At 45.0% G+C, this 24,460-nt stretch overlaps 1 protein-coding gene across 1 annotated transcript in view; it reads left to right on the top strand.

Annotated features, from left to right (window-relative positions):
• The window catches only part of PREP (prolyl endopeptidase), a 129,710-nt gene that overhangs the window by 10,245 nt on the left and 95,005 nt on the right, over positions 1-24,460 (top strand). Inside the window, exons 4-6 of the mRNA XM_060237585.1 lie at positions 1,166-1,296; positions 1,555-1,764; positions 2,705-2,826. Coding sequence (XP_060093568.1) covers positions 1,166-1,296; positions 1,555-1,764; positions 2,705-2,826 — 463 coding nt within the window. The remainder of the gene's footprint in view (positions 1-1,165; positions 1,297-1,554; positions 1,765-2,704; positions 2,827-24,460) is intronic.

The raw sequence follows: 24,460 nt of genomic DNA, 5'->3' as shown, positions 1-24,460 counted from the left end.
TTTATTTAACATAGAGGGGAAATGTCAGGTGAAATCAGGGGCTGAAAAACTTTGAGGTAACTCATGTCAATAGCTCTGAGATAAAATCAGTACATGCACAGATCAGTTCTTACATTTCGGACTAACGAGAGTTCCTTAAGCTGTTATTACTTAAAATATTTATGTTAAGAGGGTTTTGTTCCAGAGTTTCTCCAAACATTCCAGCACGCTTTGAGTATTCACTGAAGGCTGGTACCCTCTTTCCAGTTCCCAAACCCTCTTCTCTTGAAACACCAGTACTTGTCTTTAGTTTTTAACTGACTCTTAAGGTCTCTAAAGGCAGTTTCTAACCACACCAGACCAGGAATTGCTCCACTTTTCAGAGCTAATGACCTGTTTGACTGAGTAGGTAATTTTCTTCTCTCTCTAGAAGATCTATCCTCTTTCATTAGCCCAAGAGGGAGTCTTCACATACTTCCAAAACTTCCTTGCCAACTTAGAACTGGGGGCCAAAGAAAGGCTGAAATCAGATTCCGTACTCAGCTCAGTCAAGGCAGAAATCTGACTGAATCTCTCCTTAGTATGCAGCTCTCCAGTCTTTCTCTGCTCATTTGATATTAGCAGCCTGTCACTGAAGGTACCCTGTTTCTGTGAAGAATTAACCCTACACAGTCCTTTAGCTATTTGTGCAGCACTTCAAAGCTTTAAAAAGTGCAGTTGGTTACACCTGTCAGCTCTTGGAATGTGGTGTTTGCTAAGTGATTAGTTTTTTCCCTTGGGCTTCTGTATTTCCTGCTCCCTTTCCCTCTTGCCCTTTTAAGACATGTGGAATAGTTGCACATAGCTCATTCTTATGATGAAATCGTGGCTTGTTCACGTAGTAGAAGAATAATGGAGGGACAATGGGAATCTGATGCATTTTTTACGCTTGATCAAGCAACACCAAGCCAGCCCTAAATATTATGCTGTGCTATTAAAGTGACTTTTTAAAGATTGTGATGTTGGCTATATTCAGCCTGACTGGATTTATGCCAGCCTTGTGAAATGAGGAACCTGCATCACCTGATTTGGGGGAGGGCATTACACTCTAAATCTGCTATTTTATTAAAGAAGATTGTTTGCCTGCTTGTTGCTGTTCAGAAAATTAGGCGCCTTACCATTTTGTCTATCAATATGTATGTTCTAGGTATTTTCACTTTTATAATACTGGACTTCAGAACCAACGAGTATTATATGTGCAAGATGCCTTGGATGCAGATGCCAAAGTATTTCTTGACCCAAATAAGCTTTCAGATGATGGTACTGTGGCTTTGCGAGGTCAGTGTCATGGATTTTTATTAAATATAGTATTTGGAATACTTGTATCTATTTGTATTTAAATCACACTGTGTTAAGAAAAAACAGCTGAAAAGTGCACGTTTTTGTTTATGTAAGTTCAGGAAGTTCTATAATTGTCACATGTTTAACTGTTGTCCGTGTGTTGAGAACAAATGTTAGAAAGCCATTCAGTATAATGCAAAATACTATACTGTTATTAATGTGGTAATCATTGCATGATATGTTTTTGATGTGCAGGTTATTCATTCAGTGAAGATGGTGAATATTTTGCATATGGCTTGAGTTCTAGCGGGTCGGACTGGGTAACCATTAAATTTATGAAAGTGGATGGTGCCAAAGAACTTCCAGATGTACTAGAAATGGTAAAATTCAGTTGTATGTCTTGGACCCATGATGGTAAAGGCATGTTCTATAACTGCTACCCAAACCAAGATGGGAAAAGTGATGGTGAGTGGCATGCAGTAATGGTTAAAGTGTAAGCATGTCTTGCCCTGACCAGCATAGCCCAGGCAAGCCTGCTCTTGTTAGATCTCTGAAGCTAAGCAGGGTTAACTCTGACAAGTACTTGGATTGAAGACCTCCTTGAAATACCAACAGTCAGGAGGACAGGGGCAGGCTTTATTCAGCCACGTCTCTAAGTATCCTCCAGGCCCCCAGTAGGGGTCAGTCACCAGAGGTCACCATGACTTCCAGGTACAGACATGTGCATGCACACACACATGCACATTTAAAATACAAAAAAAGAGAGTAAGTGTGCTTTTTCCTCTGGCCTTTCTCCACTTTCTTTCTGTTCTCAGTGCTGGCCACTTTCCTTTGGCTTTCCCTCCCTCTGAGTTCCCCATCCTCTACCTTCTCAGTCTCTTGGATCTGCTTCTTGTTTTGTCTTCTCACCCAGCCAAAATTTTCTGTCCCTTGACACTGCAATTCTAAGCAGAGTTAATTTTTTGTAATCTTAGAATGCATATGAATTAGGATCACACTGCAAGTCACTGAAGTTTCATTTGCAGCAAAATAACTTCTTATTTTTCTGAGAGAAGAGTTTGTATGAACATTCTGTGTTGCCAGTCTATATTCTTTTTATTTATGATATTTATATAGATTAAAATATAGCAAAAATAAAAAAAACTATAATTGTACTAGAGTTAAACATCAAAGAAAAATAATTCATAAAAGGCAAATAAATTTAATAAGTTTTTTCACATTTCCAGCAAACAGATGAGTTACAAAATTTATGCTTCTTTAATTAATAGGTGTTCTCTTTGTTGCCTCATCAAATCAGTAGCTTCTGAGCTGAGCAAGTGTAAAAACTGCATATTGTTACAGTTAATAATAAGTAATTTTGAGGCCTGGTTTGCATATATGTAATTAAATATGTTGATTGCCCCAGGAACTGAGACATCGACAAATCTGCACCAGAAGTTGTACTATCATGTCCTGGGAACTGACCAATCAAAAGATGTTTTATGTGCTGAATTTCCTCATGAGCCAAAATGGATGGGTGGAGCTGAGGTATGATGAATTTCATCTTGTTTAAACCCATAGTTGCACGTATTTTTACTAGATGTCAAGAGATAATAAAGTAAGATTTATTGGACTTTTTCTTGTGAAATGAAAGATACTGCTGAGTTACAACGAAGTGACTATATTGCTTATCTATTTCATTTCTCTCTTCAAAGAGATCTTGGGGATACATATGGATCCCCCCTCACAGACATTAGCCTCTCAGCAATTCCATGAAACACATCAGGGTGACTGACCTATGAGAATTTTAACCCAGAGCCAGTTCTCCACTTTTCATATTTGTAGCATATACCGCCTGTGTGTCCTGCATCATACACAGTATGAATAATTTCAGGTGAGTAGCCATGCTGGTCTGAAGCAGCAGAACAAATTTGAATCCAGTGGCACCTTTAATAGAGCCGCCCTGAGCCCGCTTCGGTGGGGTAGGGCGGGATATAAATAAAATAAAATAAAAATAAATAAATACCAACAACGTTTTATTCAAGGTATAAGCTTTTGTTTGCATGGCACTTCTTCAGACACAATGAAATGGAAATTACCAGTCAATACATATAGGTAGAGGTTGAGCAGTAAATTAGCAACAGCATAACGAAGATGTTTAACAGATTCAAGAACCAAATAGGAATAATGAGCTTAGTTTATGTGGTTACTGTTTGTTTGGGTTTAATTCATTGGGGAAAAAACAGTAAAGAAAATAAATATGTCGAAAGTGGAGATAGATGGGCAGATGTATCCTTAATTGTGGGATGCTGAGAGTAATTAATTGAGACCCTGCCGTTACACTCCATCTGTCTCCTCTCAAGCATGGGGGCAGTCTTACAGCTTCTTCTTTGAAGTGGGGTCAGCACTGGTGCTGGGGCTTCTGGTGCCCCAGGCAAGGGGCATGCACTGCATCACAGAGCCCGCTTAGCCCAGGAGGGCCGCAGATCCAGGAGGGCTGAGTGGGGGTGGTGCATAGCACAATTGCTTGCCTTGGAGGTGTTTGGAGCTGCTCCGAATGCCTCCAAGCTGAGCAGCTCCAAATGGCTCTGTGCTGAGCAAACAAACTGCACACCCCGCTCAGCCCCCTGTAGACCCAGAGGAGGCTTGGCAGGGGGTGCGGCTGGCTTGGATGCATTTGGAGCTGCTATGAATGCCTCCAAGGTGAGTGAACACACTGCATGCTGCCTGCACCCTGCTCTGGGCAGGGACAGCACGAACAGAAAGAGGGAGCCTGCCCCTGCCCCGACAGCCAGTTGGCGCCCTAGTTCGCTGCCTACCTGGCCTACTACACACTGGTCCTGAGTGGGATGATAGGCTGTGTAGAGTTCCCCCAAAATTTTGAAAAAAAAATTATTGTAAATATTCTTTCAGATTCAAAATAAATGAATAAAATATTGGTACACTGTCTTCTGTCCCCAAACCAGAGAAATACATTCCAAATTGCATTACATTTTATTGTTCATTACATCACAATCGACTATTCTAATCTATTATTCCAAATAAGAAATAAAATAAAGAGGACGTATGTCCCTTCTGGGGGATTGGTGAGAATACAGATGTAACGGCTGAATGCAGTTTAGCATATATAGTGAGACAAGAAGAAACCAACATCCTGTTAAATCCTGGGGATGTAAATTAAGTTTGTTATTCCTGTTTGGTCTTAAAGGTGCCACTGAACTCAAACTTTGTTCTACTGGAAAACACAGTATTGCTAGGAAAAGTTGAAGGCAGCAGGAAAAAAGGAAGATCCAATATGAGATGGATTGATGCAATCAAAAAAGCCACGGCTCTCTGTTTGCAAGACCTGAGCAAGGCTGTTAATGTCCTCCAAAGTATCCTATCATTAATTCATAGGGTCATCATGGGTCGGAAGCTACTTGATGGCACTTAACAGATGCACATTAAGCTGCTGGGAGAATATCTAATGGGTCATAGTTTTGTATTTTGACTTTGAAGGTGTCTATGAGTGTTAAAGGTACAAGACCCACAAGAGAGAAACAAGCTTCAGTAGTTGATCCTGTATGTCCGGGTCTGCCATGACCCAGATATCCTTTTCGAGTGGTATGTGATTATGAGAAGGTTCCACATCAGGAATCCTGAAGCTTCTAATGTGCTTAGGGATCTCTGGATCAAGACCAGAACTGTGCATTCAGTCTGGGATCTTACATGCACGAATCATTTCCCCCTTTTCACATCCCACAGCAACCTCCTGTGCTTGCAAGTCATTGATTTAAATGGCAGGAAGATGTTTCCATAGGAATCAGTCATTGTTGGTTAGGAGTGTGCCTAGGGTATCACGACTAAAGGTGTGAAAAAAGAAAAATTCGGAAATAATCAGATTCGGAAATATACAGGGCCAAAATATTCGGAATACCATTTATTTCCAAATACTTGTAATCGGAATAGCCGTAAATACTGGAGATATACGACTATTTCCGAAAATACGGCCCCATTATATCCTATGGGCCATTGAAATCAATGGCAAAATAGGGTATATTGGAAGCAGCTTGGAGAGGAGGGGGTTTGAGGGAGAGCCCCCAAATTTGCAGGGGACTCTCCCCTACGAACCCCCCCAAGTAGCAAAAAGATTGGGCCAGGGGTTCCCATTCCAGACCATAATTATACGCCATGGGCCATTGAAATCAATGTCAACATAGGGCATAATCAGAGGCTACTGGGGGGCAGGGGTTTGAGGGAGAGCCCCCAAAACTGCAGGGAATCCGCAGGGGATTCTCCCCTACAAAACCCGCAAGTCCCAAAAAGATTGGGCCAGGGGGTCCCTGTCTTTGGGCTACCCAAAAGGCCCATTGCCACCAATGCTGGGGAAAGCCCAATTAGCCACTTCCTCCACTATAATTGCTGTGGGGAAAGTGGCTCTGGCCAGAGGGGGGTTTGAGGGAGAGGCCCCAAAACTGCAGGGCAGCTTCAGGGGACTCCCCCGCATGCAACCCCTTTGGCCCAAAAAGACTGCACCCATCTGTGGGCACCCCAAAAGGAACATTGTTCCCAGTGGTGAGAAAAAAACAATTAGAGCCACTTCCCCCACTGTAATTATCGTGGGAAAAGTGGCTCTGGGGAGCAGGGGGTTTTGAGGAGAGCCCGTCAAACTGCTGTGCAGCTTCAGGGCACTGTCCCACACAAAATCCGCAAGGCCAAAAAAACAATTGGACCGGGGGTCCAATTCCTGGGACACTCAAAGCCAAACCTAACTTCACACCAGAGAATCTCTATAGGACCCAAATGCACTACATCCATCTATCTACTCTATGAACCCTGCTGGCCTGGAACCAATGTAAACCCAGTTGCCAATGTCACTGCCACACAAAACACAATCTGCTCAAGGCTTCAGCAAACCCAGATGCCAGCTTTCCAGCCCTGCCCCAAACAATGTGGGGAGAGCTGGCCAAGCACAACAGGCATGCTGGTTCTGGGTCTCTCACCCAGATGTGGGGATTCAGGGATCTGCCTTACAGTGGCTGACCTCCTTTCTCCAAGATCGGGGACAAAGGGTGGTGATAGGGGAGGAAGCATCCCAGAGGCACTCTCTTAGTTGTGGGGTGCCGCAGGGAGCGGTCCTATCCCCGATGCTATTTAATATCTATATGCGTCCCCTTGCCCAGATTGTCAGGAGGTACGGACTGGGTTGCCATCAATATGCGGATGACACCCAGCTCTATCTATTGATGGGTGTCCAGTCTGACTGTACCCTGGAAAATCTAGACCTGGCATTACAAGCCGTGGCTTCTTGGCTCAGACTGAGTCGGCTGAAATTGAATCCGACGAAGATGGAGGTTCTCTACCTGGGTCGAGGCGGTCCGGGGGGAGAGATCCAGCTGCTGGCCCTTGACAGGGTACCACTGATACCGGTCCCTAAGGTCAAGAGCTTAGGCGTGCTTCTTGAGTCCTCCCTTACAATGGAGGCCCAGGTAGCAGCCACTGTTAGATCTGCCTTTTTTCATCTTCGGCAAGCGTGGCAGCTGGCCCCTTACCTGGAGCGCAACGACTTAGCGACGGTAATCCATGCTACGGTCACCTCAAGAATAGATCACTGTAATGCTCTCTACATGGGGCTACCCTTGATGCTAACCCGGAGACTACAACTAGTGCAGAATGCTGCGGCACGGCTGTTAATGGGGCTGCCGCGATGGGACCACATTCAGCCAGTGCTGAGGGAGCTGCACTGGTTGCCTGTTGTGTTCCGAGTTCGCTTCAAGGTGTTGGTATTAACCTTCAAAGCCCTTTATGGTCAGGGACCTGCCTATCTACAGAACCGCCTTTCCCCATATATCCCCCAGAGAGCACTGCGATCAGGGACAAAAAATCTGTTGTCTGCCCCTGGCCCAAAAGAAGCCAGGCTGTGTATGACGAGATCCAGGGCTTTTTCGGTGGCAGCACCAGAACTTTGGAACACCCTTCCAGAAGCCATAAGGGCCCTGCGGGATTTGACTGCGTTCCACAGGGCCTGTAAGACTGAATTGTTTAAACAGGCTTTTGCGGTTTGATTGAAAAAGGGCTGCCACCGGACATCTTACAGAATGCTGGCGATCATAGTCGAGAATTCAATACCGCCTATACTGTACTGAAATAGCGCTATAGAATGGTTTTAAAGCTTATATACGTAAATTATGGTTTTATATGTTTTATTGGATTGATTGTATTTTATGATGTTGTAAGCCGCCCTGAGTCCACTTGCGGAGAGGGCGGGATATAAATTGAAAGTAATAAATAAAAATAAATAAATAAATAGATGCCAGCTTCCCTGCCACAGAACGTGCCATCTACAGATGCCAGCTCTATAGCCATGCCCCAAACAACGTGGGGAGAGCTGCCCAAGCACAAGTATGCTGGTTCTGGGTCTCTCACCCAGATGCTAGCTTCCCTGCTACAGAACACACAATCTACAGATGCCAGCTCTCCAGCCCTGCCTCAAACAACACAACTCTCAAACAAGAGAAGTGGTGGACCACACTTAGCTCCACATCATTCTGTATCTGACACAAAGCAAGAAGCATTTAGACTTACCTCGAGTGATGGATGGTTGGCTGGTCCAGGCTCTCTTGCATTACCTAGGGTACACCAAGAGGAGGTGAGCCAGAGTTGCACCTTAGATGAGGAAGATTACTGGGAGGGCCTCATTGTGTGAGAGGAAGGCAACCATTCCTTCTCTCTTAGCTCAGCAGCAACACACCAGCTATCACTGTCCCATTAGAGGGACCTCAGCATTGGTATGGCTGCTGGCTGCCTGTTATCATCACTGGCACCTCCCTCTTTCTTCCTCCTGCCCCTGAAAAAAAACCTGTGACTGGGCCTGTGGGTGCTGTCGGTTACAGTTGGGGGCTGCAATGGCCCTTTCAGTATTATTAGGCATGTGTGGATGGGGACTGGGGAAATTTGGATTGCTTTGCATTCACTTTTGGTTTGGGGATGGATGAGGGGTGGGGGGTGCACTGCCAATCAATTTGTGAGTTTTTGGGCTGTCTTTGGACTCTAGTCTATGTTTAGTGGCAGAGCGTTTTACAACCACCTTCCAAGCGCAGACCAAGAGAGGATGCAGGCACAAGTAGGTGCTCACTTCATTCACTCTCAAAGTCTACAGGGAGCCAAACAGAGGCAAGTTGACCTTCAGGGTTGCAGGCAATTGCGATGTGGGCAGACAATGTCACCCATATGCAAAAAGACGCGCTCGCTCTGCACGCTCGTTGGTGGGCATGAGAGGAACGCCTTGGCCACGGAGGAGAGGGCCGGCCAGACCCCCTCCTTTGTGACCCAGTAGTCCAGAGGAGACATTTCCTGTGACTCATTGGGCTCCAAAAGATAGTCTCTCACCATCGCAGCTCTCAGGGGCCTACCACTCCCAGAGGGGCCAACGAGCCGCCCAATGAGTGTCATATCGGCACTCTTCTTGGCGTGAGTCTGGTGGGAAACACTGCCTGGCCGGGGAGGTTGGGGATGAACAGTAGTGGAAGTGACAGATGAGCTGTTTCCACTCCCCTCCTCCTCAGCTACTGGCACTGGGCCCTGACTCTGCAGCTCTCGACCTTCTGAGAGAGCTCGTCTCGCCAGTGATCAACCTCGTTGGCCCGCTCGGCGATCATGCCCTTAAGGCGTGGGTCTAACATGGTCGCCATCATGTAGACCTTATCCTGGGTGAAAGTCTGAAAGCGGGCCTTAAGCCCTTCCTGCAGCCTAACAACCAGGGCGTGCACCGCTGGAAGAATGTCTGTACGGCCTTGAGCTGGCACTAGAAACAAGGCCAGGTCCTCACAGGCCATGTGCACCATGGGGACGACCAGTGCGAAGCTCGCCATGTCAGACGAGAGCATTTCTGTGCGGGTCTTGAAGGGCCCAAGAACCTCCACAGTCTGAGAAATGACCACCCAATTGTCTTGGGTGAGACGGTTCTCATCTCAAAAGACCCTCGTCTCAGAGACAAAGGCATCCAGGGCTGCTCTCTGCTCCACCATGCACTCCGCATGGAACAGGTGGAGTTCCGGCGTGTGCTGACGTCAGTGTCTGTTTCTCATGTAGCAGATACGAGTCTGTATTGCTGCATGAGAAGTGACCCGTGATGTGCCAACACTTCTGGAGCAGAAGTCAGTACTCATGGGTTGCGGCTAGATACCAACAATCCTGGCTTTTCGTCTGGCCCAATGCATCCTTAACCACAAGGTGGAGAAGGTGGGCCATGCAAGAAAGGCTTTTTAGGCCCTGACACTGGGCCTTGATGTTGGGGCCACCATCAGTCACCACGAAGCCTGTGGCAACATCCCTGCTGCCTACCCAGCCCTCTAACTGTCGTGAGAAGATGGCTCCGAGAGTGTCCGCCGTGTGCGGCACGTTGACTGCTTTGGCGTGCAGCAAGGCCCAGCGATAGCCGGCCTGGTGGCCCTGACCCTGCCTGCCGCTACTGCCACCCCCACCCTGCAGCTCACTGGGTTGCACCAATGCGCAGTCAGGGAGAGATACCCCTCGAACGCATGTTGGGAGTTCCAGATATCTGAGGTGAAATGAACAGCCCCCCCGGCAGCACGGGACAAATGCTCCTTCACCACAGATCTGGTCACCCTGAAAATAGATGGCACAATGGTCCTGCTAATGGTGGTTCTAGCAGGCACTTTGTACCAGGGTGTCAGGTACTCGAGCAACCCTAGCACCCCAAAATTCTCAACCACTGAAAATGGAAGTCCATGGGCAACCGACCTGGCAAGGTTCCAGGCGATCACCCTCCTTCCATGCCTGATTCCCCCTTTTGGCACACAGGTGCCAACCCCACTAAACATTTCAGGCAGAGATGCCTGGCGTCCCTGCCCTGTTGCAGAACTCTCCTGGAGAGCTCTGGAGGTAGTCGCAGTGGAACAGACCTCCTGGCTGGGTGGTGTTGGCCACTTGGGCACCCCAGCACCAGCCTGCTTCTTTCCGGAGTCAGGTGGGAAGGGTCGCCCACGACTGATCCAAGCCCTGCACAGCTGGCACCGTGCATAGCGTAAGTCGGAAATGCTTCCAGACTTCGGAGGTTTACGGATGCCCAAGCTGACCGGCAGCTTGGGCGTCTGGAGCCACCTCCTGTGAGGTGCTCGGGGCAGACACATCGTGTCTCGGGGTGGCAGGAGAGGCTGGCTGCCGGGGGGAAGTGGGCGGAGATGGAGGCACCTCGTGTGCCTCCATTTCTTCCCCCTCCATCCCATGCAGCCTCCCCTCCTGGCCATCCTCTGAAGTACTGCTGGTGCCCGAAGGAACTGAAGAAAGGGGCTGGTCCTCCTCAACCAGCTTCTCCTCCAGCTCCTGCACGACACTCTGCACACTCCTTGGGGTGATCATTTTGTACAGAAACCTGTCCCCAAAGCTCATCTCCAAGGAAGGCTGCTCTTGCCCCTCCTCTGGCTGCTAAGGCCGAGCGACATCAGCTGGAGGAGAGACTGCCCGAGCAGCAGACCCATGCTCAGTTCCAGTACCTAATGGCACCTTTGCTGGGGTCGCCCCAGCAGCAGCCTTGATGAAGGGCCCAAGGCGGGCCTTCTTCATCACACTCTGGCGAGAGGTTGGAGTGCTGGAAGGTGGCTGTGGAGTGGCCCTACGCACAGGTGGGGGGGAAACCTGGGTCCTCCCCCTCCCCTCCACCCCTCTAGTCTTCTCCTTGGCCTTGCCCCCAGGGCCCCTCTTCTGCTGCCTGTCACTCATGCCACCCTTTGCCCGTCTCACACAACCTGAACTGAGAATGAGTTTTTTTACAAACTCACTACACTGTACCCTGAACCAACAGGTGCCCTGACTTCTTTTTAAAAACCCTCCCACCAAAACTTGTTTGTTTGGTTTTTTGGTCCCTAACCTGTCCTCCTTTGAGTTTGGGTAGTAGTAGTCTGGTAAAGTTTAGGAGACTAGGTGATCCTGCTTCTACCTGGCTACAGCTTTTAAAAGGCTACCTTGAGATGATGGCAATCCTTGTTATATCCTCCTAATTAAACTTCTCCTAACTAGATCCTGGGACAAACCGGATTTCCTTGCAAACTAGAAATCAGGTGTCCCCTATAACTAGAGACAAGCTGTGGTTTACCCTATGAAAATCGAAGGATGCACCGGCTTTCAGTGGCTGAAAGCAAGATGCACTGCAACCTTAATCTCTTTAAAAGGGAGCCTGATGTGGCCTAGTAGTCACGCTGCCTTTTATGAGAAACCTAAAATCTTTTTAAATTGCCCCTATGTGCCCTAGTTGAATTTTGAAAGAAGATAAAGCCCTAAACTGGATTGTTTTTTTTTTTTAATTTCAAAAAACACAATCCCTAAAAACACCCTTATTAGTGACCCTAGCCAAACCGAAAGCACCCTCAGACTCCAAAAATAACTCTATAAAAACATGAAAGTGACCCAGCCCACACACCAACCCCCTCACACCAGCCAGATGTAATTTAAAAAAACCAAAACGTGACAGAAAGAAACTTAGCTTTTAACCCCACCCCAAAACCAGAACTAGGAAAAGGGACAACAGGACAGGATGCAAAACCAACAAAACCAGATCCAAAAAAATTACTGAGAAAAGACCAAGAAACTCAACTGTTAAAAAAACTGATCTTTTTAACAATAAACTCAGGCCAAATCAGTCAGCACCAGAAACCAGAACCAGGAAAAGGGACAACAGGACACGATGCAAAACCAACAACAACAGATCCGAACAAATCACTGAGAAAAGGCCAAGAAACTCAACTGTTAAAAAACTGATGTTTTAACAATGACAATTAGGCCAAACAGCCCCCCCCCCAAGAACCAGAACCAGAAGAGAAAAGGAACAACAGCACCACAACACAGCAGCAACAAATCAAACGCAGAATGACTTTTAACAATACAGGAACTTTACCAACCCCCTCCCTCCCAAAAAACCTTCACCCTAACCCCAAGAAATCCAAGACACCCAAATCAGGAAAAGTAAAAGGACACTGCACTTTTAAAAGTCCTCTCACTAAAGTAAGATATAGGCAAATTGGCAACCCCCCCACCACCAGCAGAACCCCCTAACCCCAAATAAGCTACCCAGCACCCACCCACCCAAATCTGGATAAGTAAAGGGACTCTGAGTCTTAAAAAGTCCTTTAACTTTTATCCTAACTAAAATAAAAACAAGAACCCCAAGACTGTCTTACCTTAGATGTCTTCTCTTCTCCAGGCAGGTCAGGCAAGGCTGAGAGAACAGCAGCAGCTGAGGCCAAGGGCCAGCACAGCACAATCTCTCACACCAACACCAGCACAGCAGCAATGGAATGAAGTCCAGCCAGGCAGACTCCTTCAAAAGGTTCTCTGGCCCTACACAGAGCAGTTTCAAAAAATACCACTACTCTGTGATTGGCCAAGTAAACAAAAGAACAACAATGTTGCTAATGGCTGGAGGATTAGCCCAGCCATTAGTAACACAACAGCCCTGCAAAGCATGCATTTGCAAAGCACTTTGCAAATGCATGCTTTGGATTGGCTGCTGGAGCTCCTTTCCCCCTCCCCCTCCTTTCCTGATCCCAGGGAGGCTATGGGAGAGGCGGGAAAAGGCTTCCAAAGGCGGGAAAGGAGGCAAGCAGCTCCCCTGAGGCTACAGAAGCTCCTTTCCCGCCTTTTCTATGGACTTCCGAATATTGATTATATAGGCTCCCATATAATGCCTGTAAATTGGATTAGGAAGTATACGACGTCGTATACTTCCAAATCGGGGTATTTGTAGGTCTATTCGGTTGGCCGAACTGAATGCACACCCCTAATCAAGACTGTGCATGCACAGTAGAAGCATTTGGGGCTATAAAGCTTAAGGAGAAATTCCTAATTTTGACTGAATACAGTTTGTTTATTCAATCTGCCTGTAGTGACACTCTTGTAAACATTTTGGGGCCTGTGTTTGTGTGAAGAAATTAATAACTTTTGATTACATATTTGTATGTGGCTGCCTATTCCCAGAGCATCTGTTGTTAATTAAAGGTGTTTACTAGTTTTCCTGTTCTGTTCAGAATATTTCATTAATTGTGTTTTTGCAATGTCACTTTCTGCTAAGCAACTTGGCAAAACCAGTTGTTAAATGGTTCTATTTTTTAGTAAGAAGAAATATGGGTAGGCTGCACTTCTAAAAATGTGCTGCTTTTTTTTTTTACAGAACTAACAGAGGTAAAATGATAGAATCTTTTATGTCTTGTACAGTTAACATCTCTGAGAATCTGCAATACATTGAACTTGTATAAATGTTGCTAAAAGTACTCCAAATTTTCTCTTATTAAACCAAAGTGCAGGTTATTGTATAACCACAGGAAACCATTGTTCAGCACCATTGTTTGTCACTAGAGAAGGAGCTTGGGAAGGAGTTAGATAATTATTTATTTATTATTATTTATTACTTTAAATTTCTATCTCTCCCTCTCTGCAAGCGGACTCAGGGCGGCTGACAACATTAATATTCACAAGTTAAAACCAATAAAAAACAATAAAACATAATTACAATTTTAGATTTTAAAAACATTTAATGGTGCTGTATCACTACAATATAAGCAAGTTCTTCTTTTCTGACGGTGATCACCTAGTACTTTATATGATGTCAGGTGGCAGTTCTCTCCCGGTTAGATAGCAAAGGCGTGTTGGAACAGTTTGGTCTTACAGGCCCTGCGGAAAGTGGAAAGATCTCACAGAGCCGTTATGGCCTCCGGGAGAGCATTACACAATTCTGGTGCTGCCACCGAGAAGTCCCTAGCTTGTGTCGAACGCAATCTAGCATCCTTTGGTCCAGGGATGAACAATATATTTTTTGTCCCTGAACGCAGTGCTCTCTGGGGAACATGTGGAGAAAGGCGGTCCCGCAGATAGACAGGCACCTGACCATAAAGGGCTTTAAAGGTCAATACCAACATCTTGAAACGGACTCGGAACACAATAGGTAGCCAGTACAGCTCTTTCAGCACTGGCCAAATGTGTTCCCATCAGGGGAGCCCCATTAACAGCCATGCCGCAGCATTCTGCACTAGCTGTAGTTTCCGAGTCAGTGTCAAGGGTAGCCCCATATAGAGAGCATTACAGTGATCTATTCTTGAGGTGACCGTGGCATGGATCACCATTGCTAAGTCATCATGCTCCAGGAAAGGGGCCAACTGCTGCACCCGCCGAAGATGAAAAAAGGCGGATCTAGTAGTGGCTGCTACTTGGGCCTCCATTGTAAGAGAGGACTCAAGGAGCACACCCATGCTCTTGACCTTAGGGGCTGGTATTAGTGACACCCCGTCAAGACCTGGCAGACGGATCTCCCCCCCCCCCCGCAGACCACCCCGGTTTAGGTAGAGAACCTTCATCTTCATCGGATTCAACTTCAGCCGACTCAACCTGAGCCAAGATGCTACGGCTTGAAGAGCCAGGTCTAGATTTTCTGTGGTACAGACAGACTGGCCACCCATCAATAGATAGAGCTGGGTGTCATCTGCATATTGGTGACATTCCAGCCCATACCTCCTGACAATCTGGGCAAGGGGGTGCATATAGATGTTAAATAACACTGGGGACAGAACTGCACCCTGTGGCACACCACATACAAGTGGGTACCTTTGGGATGATTCCTCCCTTTCACCACCCTTTGTTCCCGATCTTGGAGAAAGGAGGCCAACCACTGTAAGGCAGACCCCTGAATTCCCATGTCGGCAAGGCGGCTAGTCAGTAGCTGATGGTCAACCGTATCAAATATGGTTGAAAGATCTAATAATAACAGCATTGCTGAGCCGCCCCGATCCAGATGTTACATGAGGTCATCTATGAGGGCGACCCGAACCGTCTCCGTCCCGTGACCTGGTCGAAAGCCAGACTGGAATGGATCCGGGGTGAAAGTGTCATCCAGGAATTCCTGTAGCTGAGTTGCCACCGCCCGCTCTATAACCTTACCTAAAAAGGGAAGGTTTGATACTGGCTGATAGTTCGCCAATATGACTGGATCTGCAGATGTTTTTTTCAGGAGGGGACAGACTACATCCTCTTTAGGAGGTGTGGGAAAGGTCCCTTCTACCAGGTATCTGTTGACAATAACTTGTAGTGGCTCACGTAGCAATGCCTGGCTAGCTTTTACAAACCAGGACGGGCACGGGTCCAACCCATAGGTTGTAGGGCGTACAGCAAAAAGGATCCTGTTGACTTCTTCCAGGCTGAGTGGATTGAAGGAATCCAGAATTGGCCCAGAAGACGCGCTCGGTTCCCCCAAGTTCTTTCACTGTATCAATTATGGTGGGAAGGTCGCATCGGAGCGATGAGACCTTATCTGTGAAAAAACTCGCAAAAGCCTCACAGCCAATTTCCAATTTTCTAATGTTTGGTTTACCGTGCAGTAAAGTTGTTAGTGACCGAATTATACTAAACAGTTGTGCTGGGTGTGAGGTCGCAGACACAATCCAGGACGCAAAGTAAGTCTTCTTTGTGGCCCGGACTGCCATCTCATAGGTCCGCATAAATGACTTATAAGATGTTCTCGTAACTTTGTCGCAAGTGCGTTGCCATTGTCTCTCTAGTTGTCTTAATCGCCGTTTTATCGCAGCTCCAGGGTATAGCACTTGCAGAGGACATCGGGGGGGGGGCAATCTCGTCGATGGCTGTAGAGAGCTGGTTATTCCAGATCTCCACCAGCTCATCCAATGAGTCACCAGAGGGCCAGGGATCCCGTAAAGCCATTTGAAGCCGCAAAGGGTTCATCTGGTTTCGCGGGTGAGCTAAAACTTGCTCACCACCTAAACGGGGTAAGGGTGGAATATCCACATGGGCCCTCAGGGCATAGTGGTCAGACCATGGCACTGCCTCTGGAAATCTGATCCACTACAACTTCCGCCGCAAAGATCAGGTCTAACGTGTGTCCGGCCTGATGCATGGGCACTGTTATATATTGGGAGAGTCCCAGTGCTGCCATGGAAGACACTAGGTCCAGATCCAGCCAGAACTGCAATAGAATTCTCTTAACACCTATCTTACACCACTTGCTTTTCTTTCAAATAAACACATTTTGCCTCTTTTCTCAATGAGATCCACCCAAATAAAACCTAATATTTCTGTTCTTAAGGTCTTTAGGATTTCCCCCCCTTTTGACCCACTCTGTTCTTCTTCAGCTTCTAAATGGAACATGGGGGAGAGGTAGAACCAAGGCTCACTTTCTAGCAGGACTCTTTTGCATATTAGGCCACACACCCTGATGTAGCTAATCCTCCAAGAGCTTTCAGGACTCTTATTCCAGGGTCTACTATAAGCTCTTGGAGGATTGACTACATCAGGGTGTGTGGCCTAATATGCAAAGGAGCTCCTGCTAGGATTCCATCCCCGGGTAGCCCTCCTAAATTTCCTCTATTCCATTCTGTTGGCCCTTAACCAAGACGGTCACTTTCCAAATATTAACCTTCAAGTTCTGAATAAATTTTCTATGTATGTGTTTCTGGGCAAATTATAGAACTAAAACCATAAAGATAACGACACTGATCTCTCTCTCCCCCCCCCCCCCCCGGTACAGTGTAACCAGCTTGTGCAGAATTTAAGATGCAAGTGAAAGGAATGAGTTTGAAGAAGTTTCCAGAAGAGGGCACTACAGAATGATGATTGCAGTTAACTTAGGGAGGAAAAATTGCACAACTTAAGGGAGGAAAAGGTGTTGATTTTCAGTAAATTTGAACTACACTGTTTCATCAAGTTTTCATTCTTAGAATACCGCATGAAGATACAAGGACTGGTTTAATATTGTTTCATTGTATCTGATGTAAAAATGGGATATTACTACTTCCCCATTAAATAACACAGCAAAAGTAATAGCTTTGCTGTGTCTTAGACATTTTTGTTGTGAAAACTGAGGAACATTTTTTTAAAAAAGAGAGAGAGAGAGAGAGAGAGAGAGAGAGAGAGAGAGAACAGAGTCTTGATATATTGAATGAAGGAATTTTGGACTTTTCTTTAAAGTAGGTAGCACCATACAGAAGAAATATTATGGGTTGGATCCAGACTAAACTGGCAATTTCTGCTGATTCCCTTGTACTACCAGAGACCCCCTTCATATAATTCCTTAGGTTCCATTATCACCTAGGATCAGCATTTTGTGGAGATTGGTGGGCTGCAATGGAAGGAGAGAAAAGGAGAGTTCCATTCTGCTGTTGAAAAAAAATTGCCTAGATCCAACCATATACACACATATATATTGTAGTCTACTAAGGGATTTGTGAGGGTTACAGAAGCAGTGAAGTTCTGCAACTGATCATATAACATGGTATATTAGAATGTTCCTGAAGGTTCTAATTGCAGAATCATGAAAATAGGCAGCATGGACTTTTTGAAGAAAAGTTCCTTTGAAAGGAGAAATGAGCTGAGCTGAAAAGAAAATCTCATACTGGTTCTAAGGCAAGAGACATTGCGTTGTCAACAAAGGCTGAGTGAGATGGTGTTATAATAATCAGTGGACATTTTGTGGAAACATGGGTGGTGGAGCTCATCCAGGGATTGTTATGCAGCTGCGCATACTATTCAATGGACAAGGAGGTGGAACTCAGAAGAAGGAGGTGGAACTCTCAGAAAGGTTCAGGAGCTGTGCTCCTGTGAGCTCCCACTGAATCTTAGACCTGATAATAATTATGGCATGGCATTGTGTGTAGTATAGTCAGGAGATCCTAAGATTGTCTGGCAGCCTCAAGTCCTAGCTCTTTTACTGTAATGCAGCTCTCTATAGTAAACTAGACATTTTTTGGCCTGAGATAACTCTGAAAGAGCTGTGACTGACCCAAGGACACCCAGCTGGCTTCATATGGAGGACTGCAGAATCGAACCCAGTTCTCCAGATTAGAGTCCATCACTCTAAACCACTACACCATGCTGGCTTTTATTAGATGATGTTCTATAGAAAAGAAACTAAGGGGGTCTGGTAGCCAAAAAACTGGGAGTTGTAAACAGCAGTTTGAGATTAAGCATATGGGTGTAGGTAGAGAAAACAGAGGTCTGAGGAAAAGATAGGTAGAAAAGTTGGACGATTTAAGCAAGCAAGTGGGTAGGGTTCCAACAATATGCTGTAGCTAATAGCCACTGATGGAGCAGAGGTCCATCAGTGGCTATTAGCCACAGCATATTGTTGGAACTCTCTGTCTGCTCTATATACTTGGTGCTTGGGGGGTGGCAACAGTGGGAGATCTTCTAGTGTCCTGGCCCCACTGATGGACCTCCTGATGGCACCTGGGGTTTTTTGACAACTGTGTGACACAGAGCGTTGGGCTGGATGGGCCATTGGCCTGATCCAACATGGCTTCTCTTATGTTCTACGGGAAGGTAGCTTTCCCTGGCTTCTTTCCTTGTATGGATCTTAAGATCCTGTTTCAAGTGCTCATGGCAACACTTACATTATTGGTGTGGTTGATTTAATAAAATCAGAGTGATCCATCCCTCCTTCCTTGCAAGAGCTTAGTGTGCACTGGAATGAAACTAACCTCCCAGCTGCCATTAGGTATAGGTAGGGCTTTTTTTCCGGGGATGCAACAGAACCTCTTTGTGGAAACAAAATTTTAAAAAATAAAAAGTTTAAAAATTCATGAGAGCCACCCATGTGTTTCTCCATTTCTCTCTTGAGAGTTCTAGTACCTCTTTCTCCAGAAAAAAAAAGCCCCAGGTATAGGTATATTTTAATTTGTCACCTAAAATTTTAATCTTGTTGCAATTAATGTTTTAATGTATTACTTTTTAATGGAATTGTTTATTGCTCTTTGATATGATATAATTCTAAGCCATCCTGAGCCCGCTTGCAGGGTAGGGTGGGATAAAAATCACATAATTAAATAAAACTATATTCTTGACAGATCAAGATGGGTAGCCATGTCAGTCTGTCTTTAGCAGTTGAAAAGAGCAATATCAGATATTTGAAGAAGTGAATGGTGAGTCACAAAGGCTCATACCGTGCTGCAAATTTTGAAAGTCTTTAACGTGCTCCTGGTATCTTGCTCTTTTCTATATTCTTGACAATGTTGGATCATAAGAAAGTGAAGTGCTATTACTGAAGGGTTATGGCTAGGAGTTGGTGTAGCTGAAGGAATTGACTGATGGATTCCTTCTGGCTGGGCCTGAACTTGTAACTTGCACATACTTAATACCATGACACACATGCAATCTTATAAGATATGAAAGTGAAAAAAATGTTATTTCTGAAATCACAAATTAACCATATAATAATACATATACATATAAACAGGGAACCTTTGAGATTTGTGGTGGTGAGGGGGAATCCATCCTTCCCACTCTTTCCCATTAACCAGGCCCCTTGCCCACCCCTCTGTATAATTATCCTCTCTTTGAAAGATTTACATGCCCCTTCCTATTTTCCATTTTCTGCAACCCAGTATGATGATCTGGAGAAAAATATTTTCTGTCTCTACATGGCCCTGTCTCTGGATTGAAGATTTTTCTGATGGGGCTAGAGATTTGCAGGGTGGGAGGGATCATATCCTCCACAGCTCACCAGGCCTCCCACTAAACTGCGTCTGCTCTCTTATCCTCCATTCAGCCTACTTCTCTACAACCTATGTGGCTCACACTGCAGCAGTCCTTCCTGCTTCCTTTGTTGCCTTTCTGTGCCTCATGTGACAGCTCCTTCCTTGGCCATCTGTCTTGCCACCCCTCCATGGTTCACACAACAGTAGGATGGTTAGCATTGGCTGTTCCCATCTGTTTTCCTGCCTACTTTAATACTGTTTCTCAAGCTCACATGGTGGTTCCTGTTCCTCCACCTCCCCTGTCTTTCTCTGGTTGCCTGCTCAGCAGTAGTGGCGTATTCTAGGCATTGGTGAGTCCTGATAGCTGCATAGTATCAAGTTGCTTGGTGGCTACTGCATGGCCTGGCCTTGAAGAATTCTCCCTCAAAGGTCAAAATAGCTGTGGAAAGGAGGCTAGCTCTTCCCCCTTATTTTTACTGACAGAAAACAAGACTTGAAGGCTGGCAATACTGTTGTGGCTGCTTAGCAATCCCCACAATAGTTGCTGAGAGGACCTTTGTTTCTGAAAAGTACAAGAGCTGCTTCTATTATGGGGGAGGGGGGAGGAGTTAACCTAATGTATTTTATTTTAGTACTTAAATTTCAGTGTTTGGGGCACAGTTTTTGTTTGTTTGTTTCAAGTTTGTTTCAATCTGTCTTTTCTGTTCATGGCTCCAGTCTTTGGATCCGGCCATTTTGATAATTATACATTAGGAACGGTAAAGTGTTTGCTGTCTAGCCTAGAACTCCCTAGGGATTTCCAATTTGGATAAAGTGCTTGGGGCCCTAAGTAAAGACCCGTAATTTAAGAGGAAAAGGGCCAAAGAAAGGATGCTATGTCTTTTTCCAGCAGGGATCTTATGTCTTAAAACAATTTGTAAGATATATAACAAGTACATTTTTTCTCTATCATTGCATTGCTTTCCTGAGAACAAAAGTACTCCTAGTACATTACTGCTCATCCTACTGCCTTTATAGCCATGGGATCCCTTCTGTATTTAGGATGCAGGAACACAAGGGATTGAGTGCAGTTAAATAAGGGGTTATCTTTTCTTTGCTGTTCCTTGATCTGTACCATAAACAGCAGCCTCACTCAAATTAAACAATTGAAGCTTTTCTTAATAGTGAGATAAATGATGAGAAAATAATTTACCTATGATAATTCTGTTAAATGTAGGACCTGCATGCTGTTACAGATATAATCTGGTATCAAGGATCACATGGCAACATATTAGGGAAAGGAACAATTTGTGGGACAAGATATGTAACTGTATCTCTCTTTAGAAATCTGGTTACTGGTCTTGATGCCTGGCATAGTAGGCTTAGGGGGAATAATAGGAAGCTTCCCAGTATTTTTAATAGGATTGCAGTTTAATTCCCACATTGATACTCTCACTTCACTTGAGTGCTTTTAATGCGTTCGTTCAGTTTCGTTATGAGTGCATTATATGCTAATAGCCATTTTCCGGCTGGAAGGCTCAGTTGTGTTTGAATAGAAGCTAATGTTTTATAGAAGCGTTAGATTGGGTAGGCATTAATCATTCTGGTACGTTAACCAAAAGAAGTTTATCAAGGCAGGGCTCTGAGAAGCTTGAGTGCAAGTGTATAACTAGCAGGATCACTTTGTCAATATAGAACAGAGGTTAAAAGTGTACAGAGAATTGAATTAGATGTAATTAGTTCACTGTATAAACACTGGATTCTGGTTGAACAAAATGATCTTTTTTTTTTTCTTTAGAAAAATATGTATGGGAAGACAGTAACTCTGCTTTATTGTAGGGGACAAAGCTTACTGACTCACTGTAAGCTTTAAAAGAACATGAGAGAAAACAGGTCTTCCATTAACTTAAATATCCAATAATTATTCTTCAACTCAATCAAATTACATTTTGATTTGAGCCCTAATTGATTCTGAAACCTAGGCATCGGTAGTCATGACTTTGTGCTTCTAATGGAGTATAGATTGTTCCAGGGCCATGTACATTTGCATTTATAGATTCTGATGATGACACAGAGATATTTATATATAATGTTATCTCTTGTATCCTATTTTCCACTGCAGTGGGCTTGCCCAGAAGGAAAGTGTGTATTTTGCATCATTGTGAATGAGAAAGTGTTGCCACTGCTGTTGTTGGTGCCTCCATGTTATGTCCCCCCCCCACCAAAAAAGAAAAGAATGTATGTGGGGGGACAAACAGAAAAAACATGTTGATTTTGTAACTGGAAGCTTGAGAAAAAGGAGGAAAAGCATAAATATCAATATAAAAGTAGGCTACTGCTTTTAGTAAATCATCAAAATCTCCCTACATCCAAAAGGTTTGATATGTGTACTAGGACAGTGTCACAAAACACTACACAGATCTGATGTTGTATATCATATATAAATGCAGGGGTCATTTTGTAGAAAATTAGGTGGTGGACTCATTAGCATAACTCATTAGCATATGCCACCACCACCCCTCCCACCAGCCAAAAGCAACCTGATGCAAGAAAAGAGACCCCTGACTAGAGATCCAGCCAGCCCAAGCACGCCTCGCTCACCTGGGGCTCTCCTTGGCCGGTGGCCCCACAGTCAAAAGACCAGCAAGCCACCTGCTCGCCAAAATCACATAAGAAGTGGAGAAAGGGTGGTGTGGGCTTCTCCAGGGGTTAATGAGGGCTATTGGGGGTGTAATAAAGTTTCTGGTGGCTGGCTGCCCGCTCTTCTAATCCAGGGATTGTTATGCAGCTGCACCTACTAGTCAATGGACAAGGTAGGTAGGTGGGGAGAAAGAGGGGGAACCCTCAGAAAGGTTGAGGAGTTGAGCTACTGTAAGCTCCAGCTGAATTCAAGGCCTGTATAAATGCAACACACATACATTGTCACAGTCATAATGCATAGTTATTGTATAAATTCTTCTGGTCAGATACAATTTATATCCTACAAAGTAATAATATATATTAAATGTAAATACAAATTCAAAAACTGAAAATTATAAATATGTTGAGTTTTAAAATGACATAATAACAATTTGCCCATCACTCCTTCATAACATATCTGTTTCTCAAAATATGGTACCCATGTGCAGATATCTAAATCTGTGGATCGGGGCAAACTCATACTAAACAGATTTTCTGCAAACTTGAGGGACCTTATCTGGCTTCTTAAAAAAACACATGGGAGTAAATATCCCTGCAAATAATAAAAAAGGCATCATCTGTACATGTGCAGACACAGCACTTACCTTTTTCTTCAGAGCTGGCAGTGATGGACCCTGGGAGCTGCTCCAGGACTGGCTGCTGTGTTAGCTTCTGGGAGCTGCTGCAACCCCAGAGCAGTTCCCAGACTCCGCTACCTACACAGCTGGGCATAGAAGTCTAGAGCCGTGCCTGGCTTAGTGACATGGGAGCTGCTCTAGGCCCAGAGCAGCTTCCACACAATGCAGTTGCTCCTACATAAGGTAAGGCAAAGGGGAGGAGAGAAACAGATGGAGGAATACTGAAAAGAAGGGGACGGGAGAAAAAAGAGGGGGCATTGTCAGGGGAAGCGGAGAGGGGAATAAAGTGGGAGTAGGTTGACAGAAGAGGAGGGGAGAGAAATAGAGAGGTGGAAGACTGTCAGGAGGAGAATTGTGAGAAAGACAGGTGGGGAAAATTAACAGAAGGGGAGGGATGAAAAAGAGGGGCAAGATTGATTTTAAAAGAGGGGGAGGAGAGGGAAGGAAACAAAAGGGGGGAAGGGATGCACCCTGCTTGCACATTTCTTGTGGGTCCCTTCTTGTAATTTATAATGGACATCAGTAGATTGCTTGTAGTGACATTTTACAATTTTGCTGCTATTGGATCCCCTGCTCTCAGCCTTCATGGTATACATGAACATGGTGGGCTTGAAGGGAGTCCTTTATTCCTGTTGCCACCTAGACAGACTGTGACAGCAGCTGCTGTGCTGTGTCTGTTCATAAGTCAGCAGTGGTCCCTCCTAGTGAACATGACAGCTGCCCAGTGACGCTGATGTCCTGATCCTTATGGCAATGTCTTGTCCTCCTGGAGTAGATGACAATGATTCTTCTGCTTGTAGGAAAGAAACTAGCTAGAGTGAACCCCAGTTTTGTTTTCTGGATGTATAGAGGGCATAGTTGTTAACCCACATGGAGATTAGTATGCAGCAGGTGTAATATGTGGTTAAGACTGGCTCTAATGCTCTTCCTTTGTTGTTTGTCACCAGGATATATGTGAAAGATGTAATTTTTGAACACAGTCTAAAAGTGTTCTTTGTCTTGTTACTCTCTAATTCCTTTGAGTTTCTAAATACATTGATGTAAGAACAGCTGTACTGATGAAGCCAAACTTAATTGGCACCCTACCAGCAATGTGTGTTTGGGAATTAAATTAAAAATGTGCTCTGGGAATCGCATTTTAAACTATAATCAACTGTTCACTAGTCCAGCAGGAAATGCTGAAAGAAAAACTCATTAGATAAGCTGAAAATTGCTGCTGTCAGGGATGCCTGGTAATCATTCCAGAAAGGCAAAAAGTTGCAGATTTATTTTTCACTTTTATAAAGTGAAGGAGAATTAGTTGTCAGCATGAACTCATAAAAGTGAATGCTGGCATCTTTACCACTGAAGTGCTAAGGCATCTATGATGACCTCGTCCACTTTCCTCCCTCAGAGGCAAGATTTTCCCTCCATTTTTCT

This window comes from Heteronotia binoei, chromosome 1, assembly GCF_032191835.1.
Source record: "Heteronotia binoei isolate CCM8104 ecotype False Entrance Well chromosome 1, APGP_CSIRO_Hbin_v1, whole genome shotgun sequence".
Lineage (NCBI taxonomy): Eukaryota > Metazoa > Chordata > Lepidosauria > Squamata > Gekkonidae > Heteronotia > Heteronotia binoei.
This window is presented reverse-complemented; position numbering and strand designations above follow the sequence as displayed.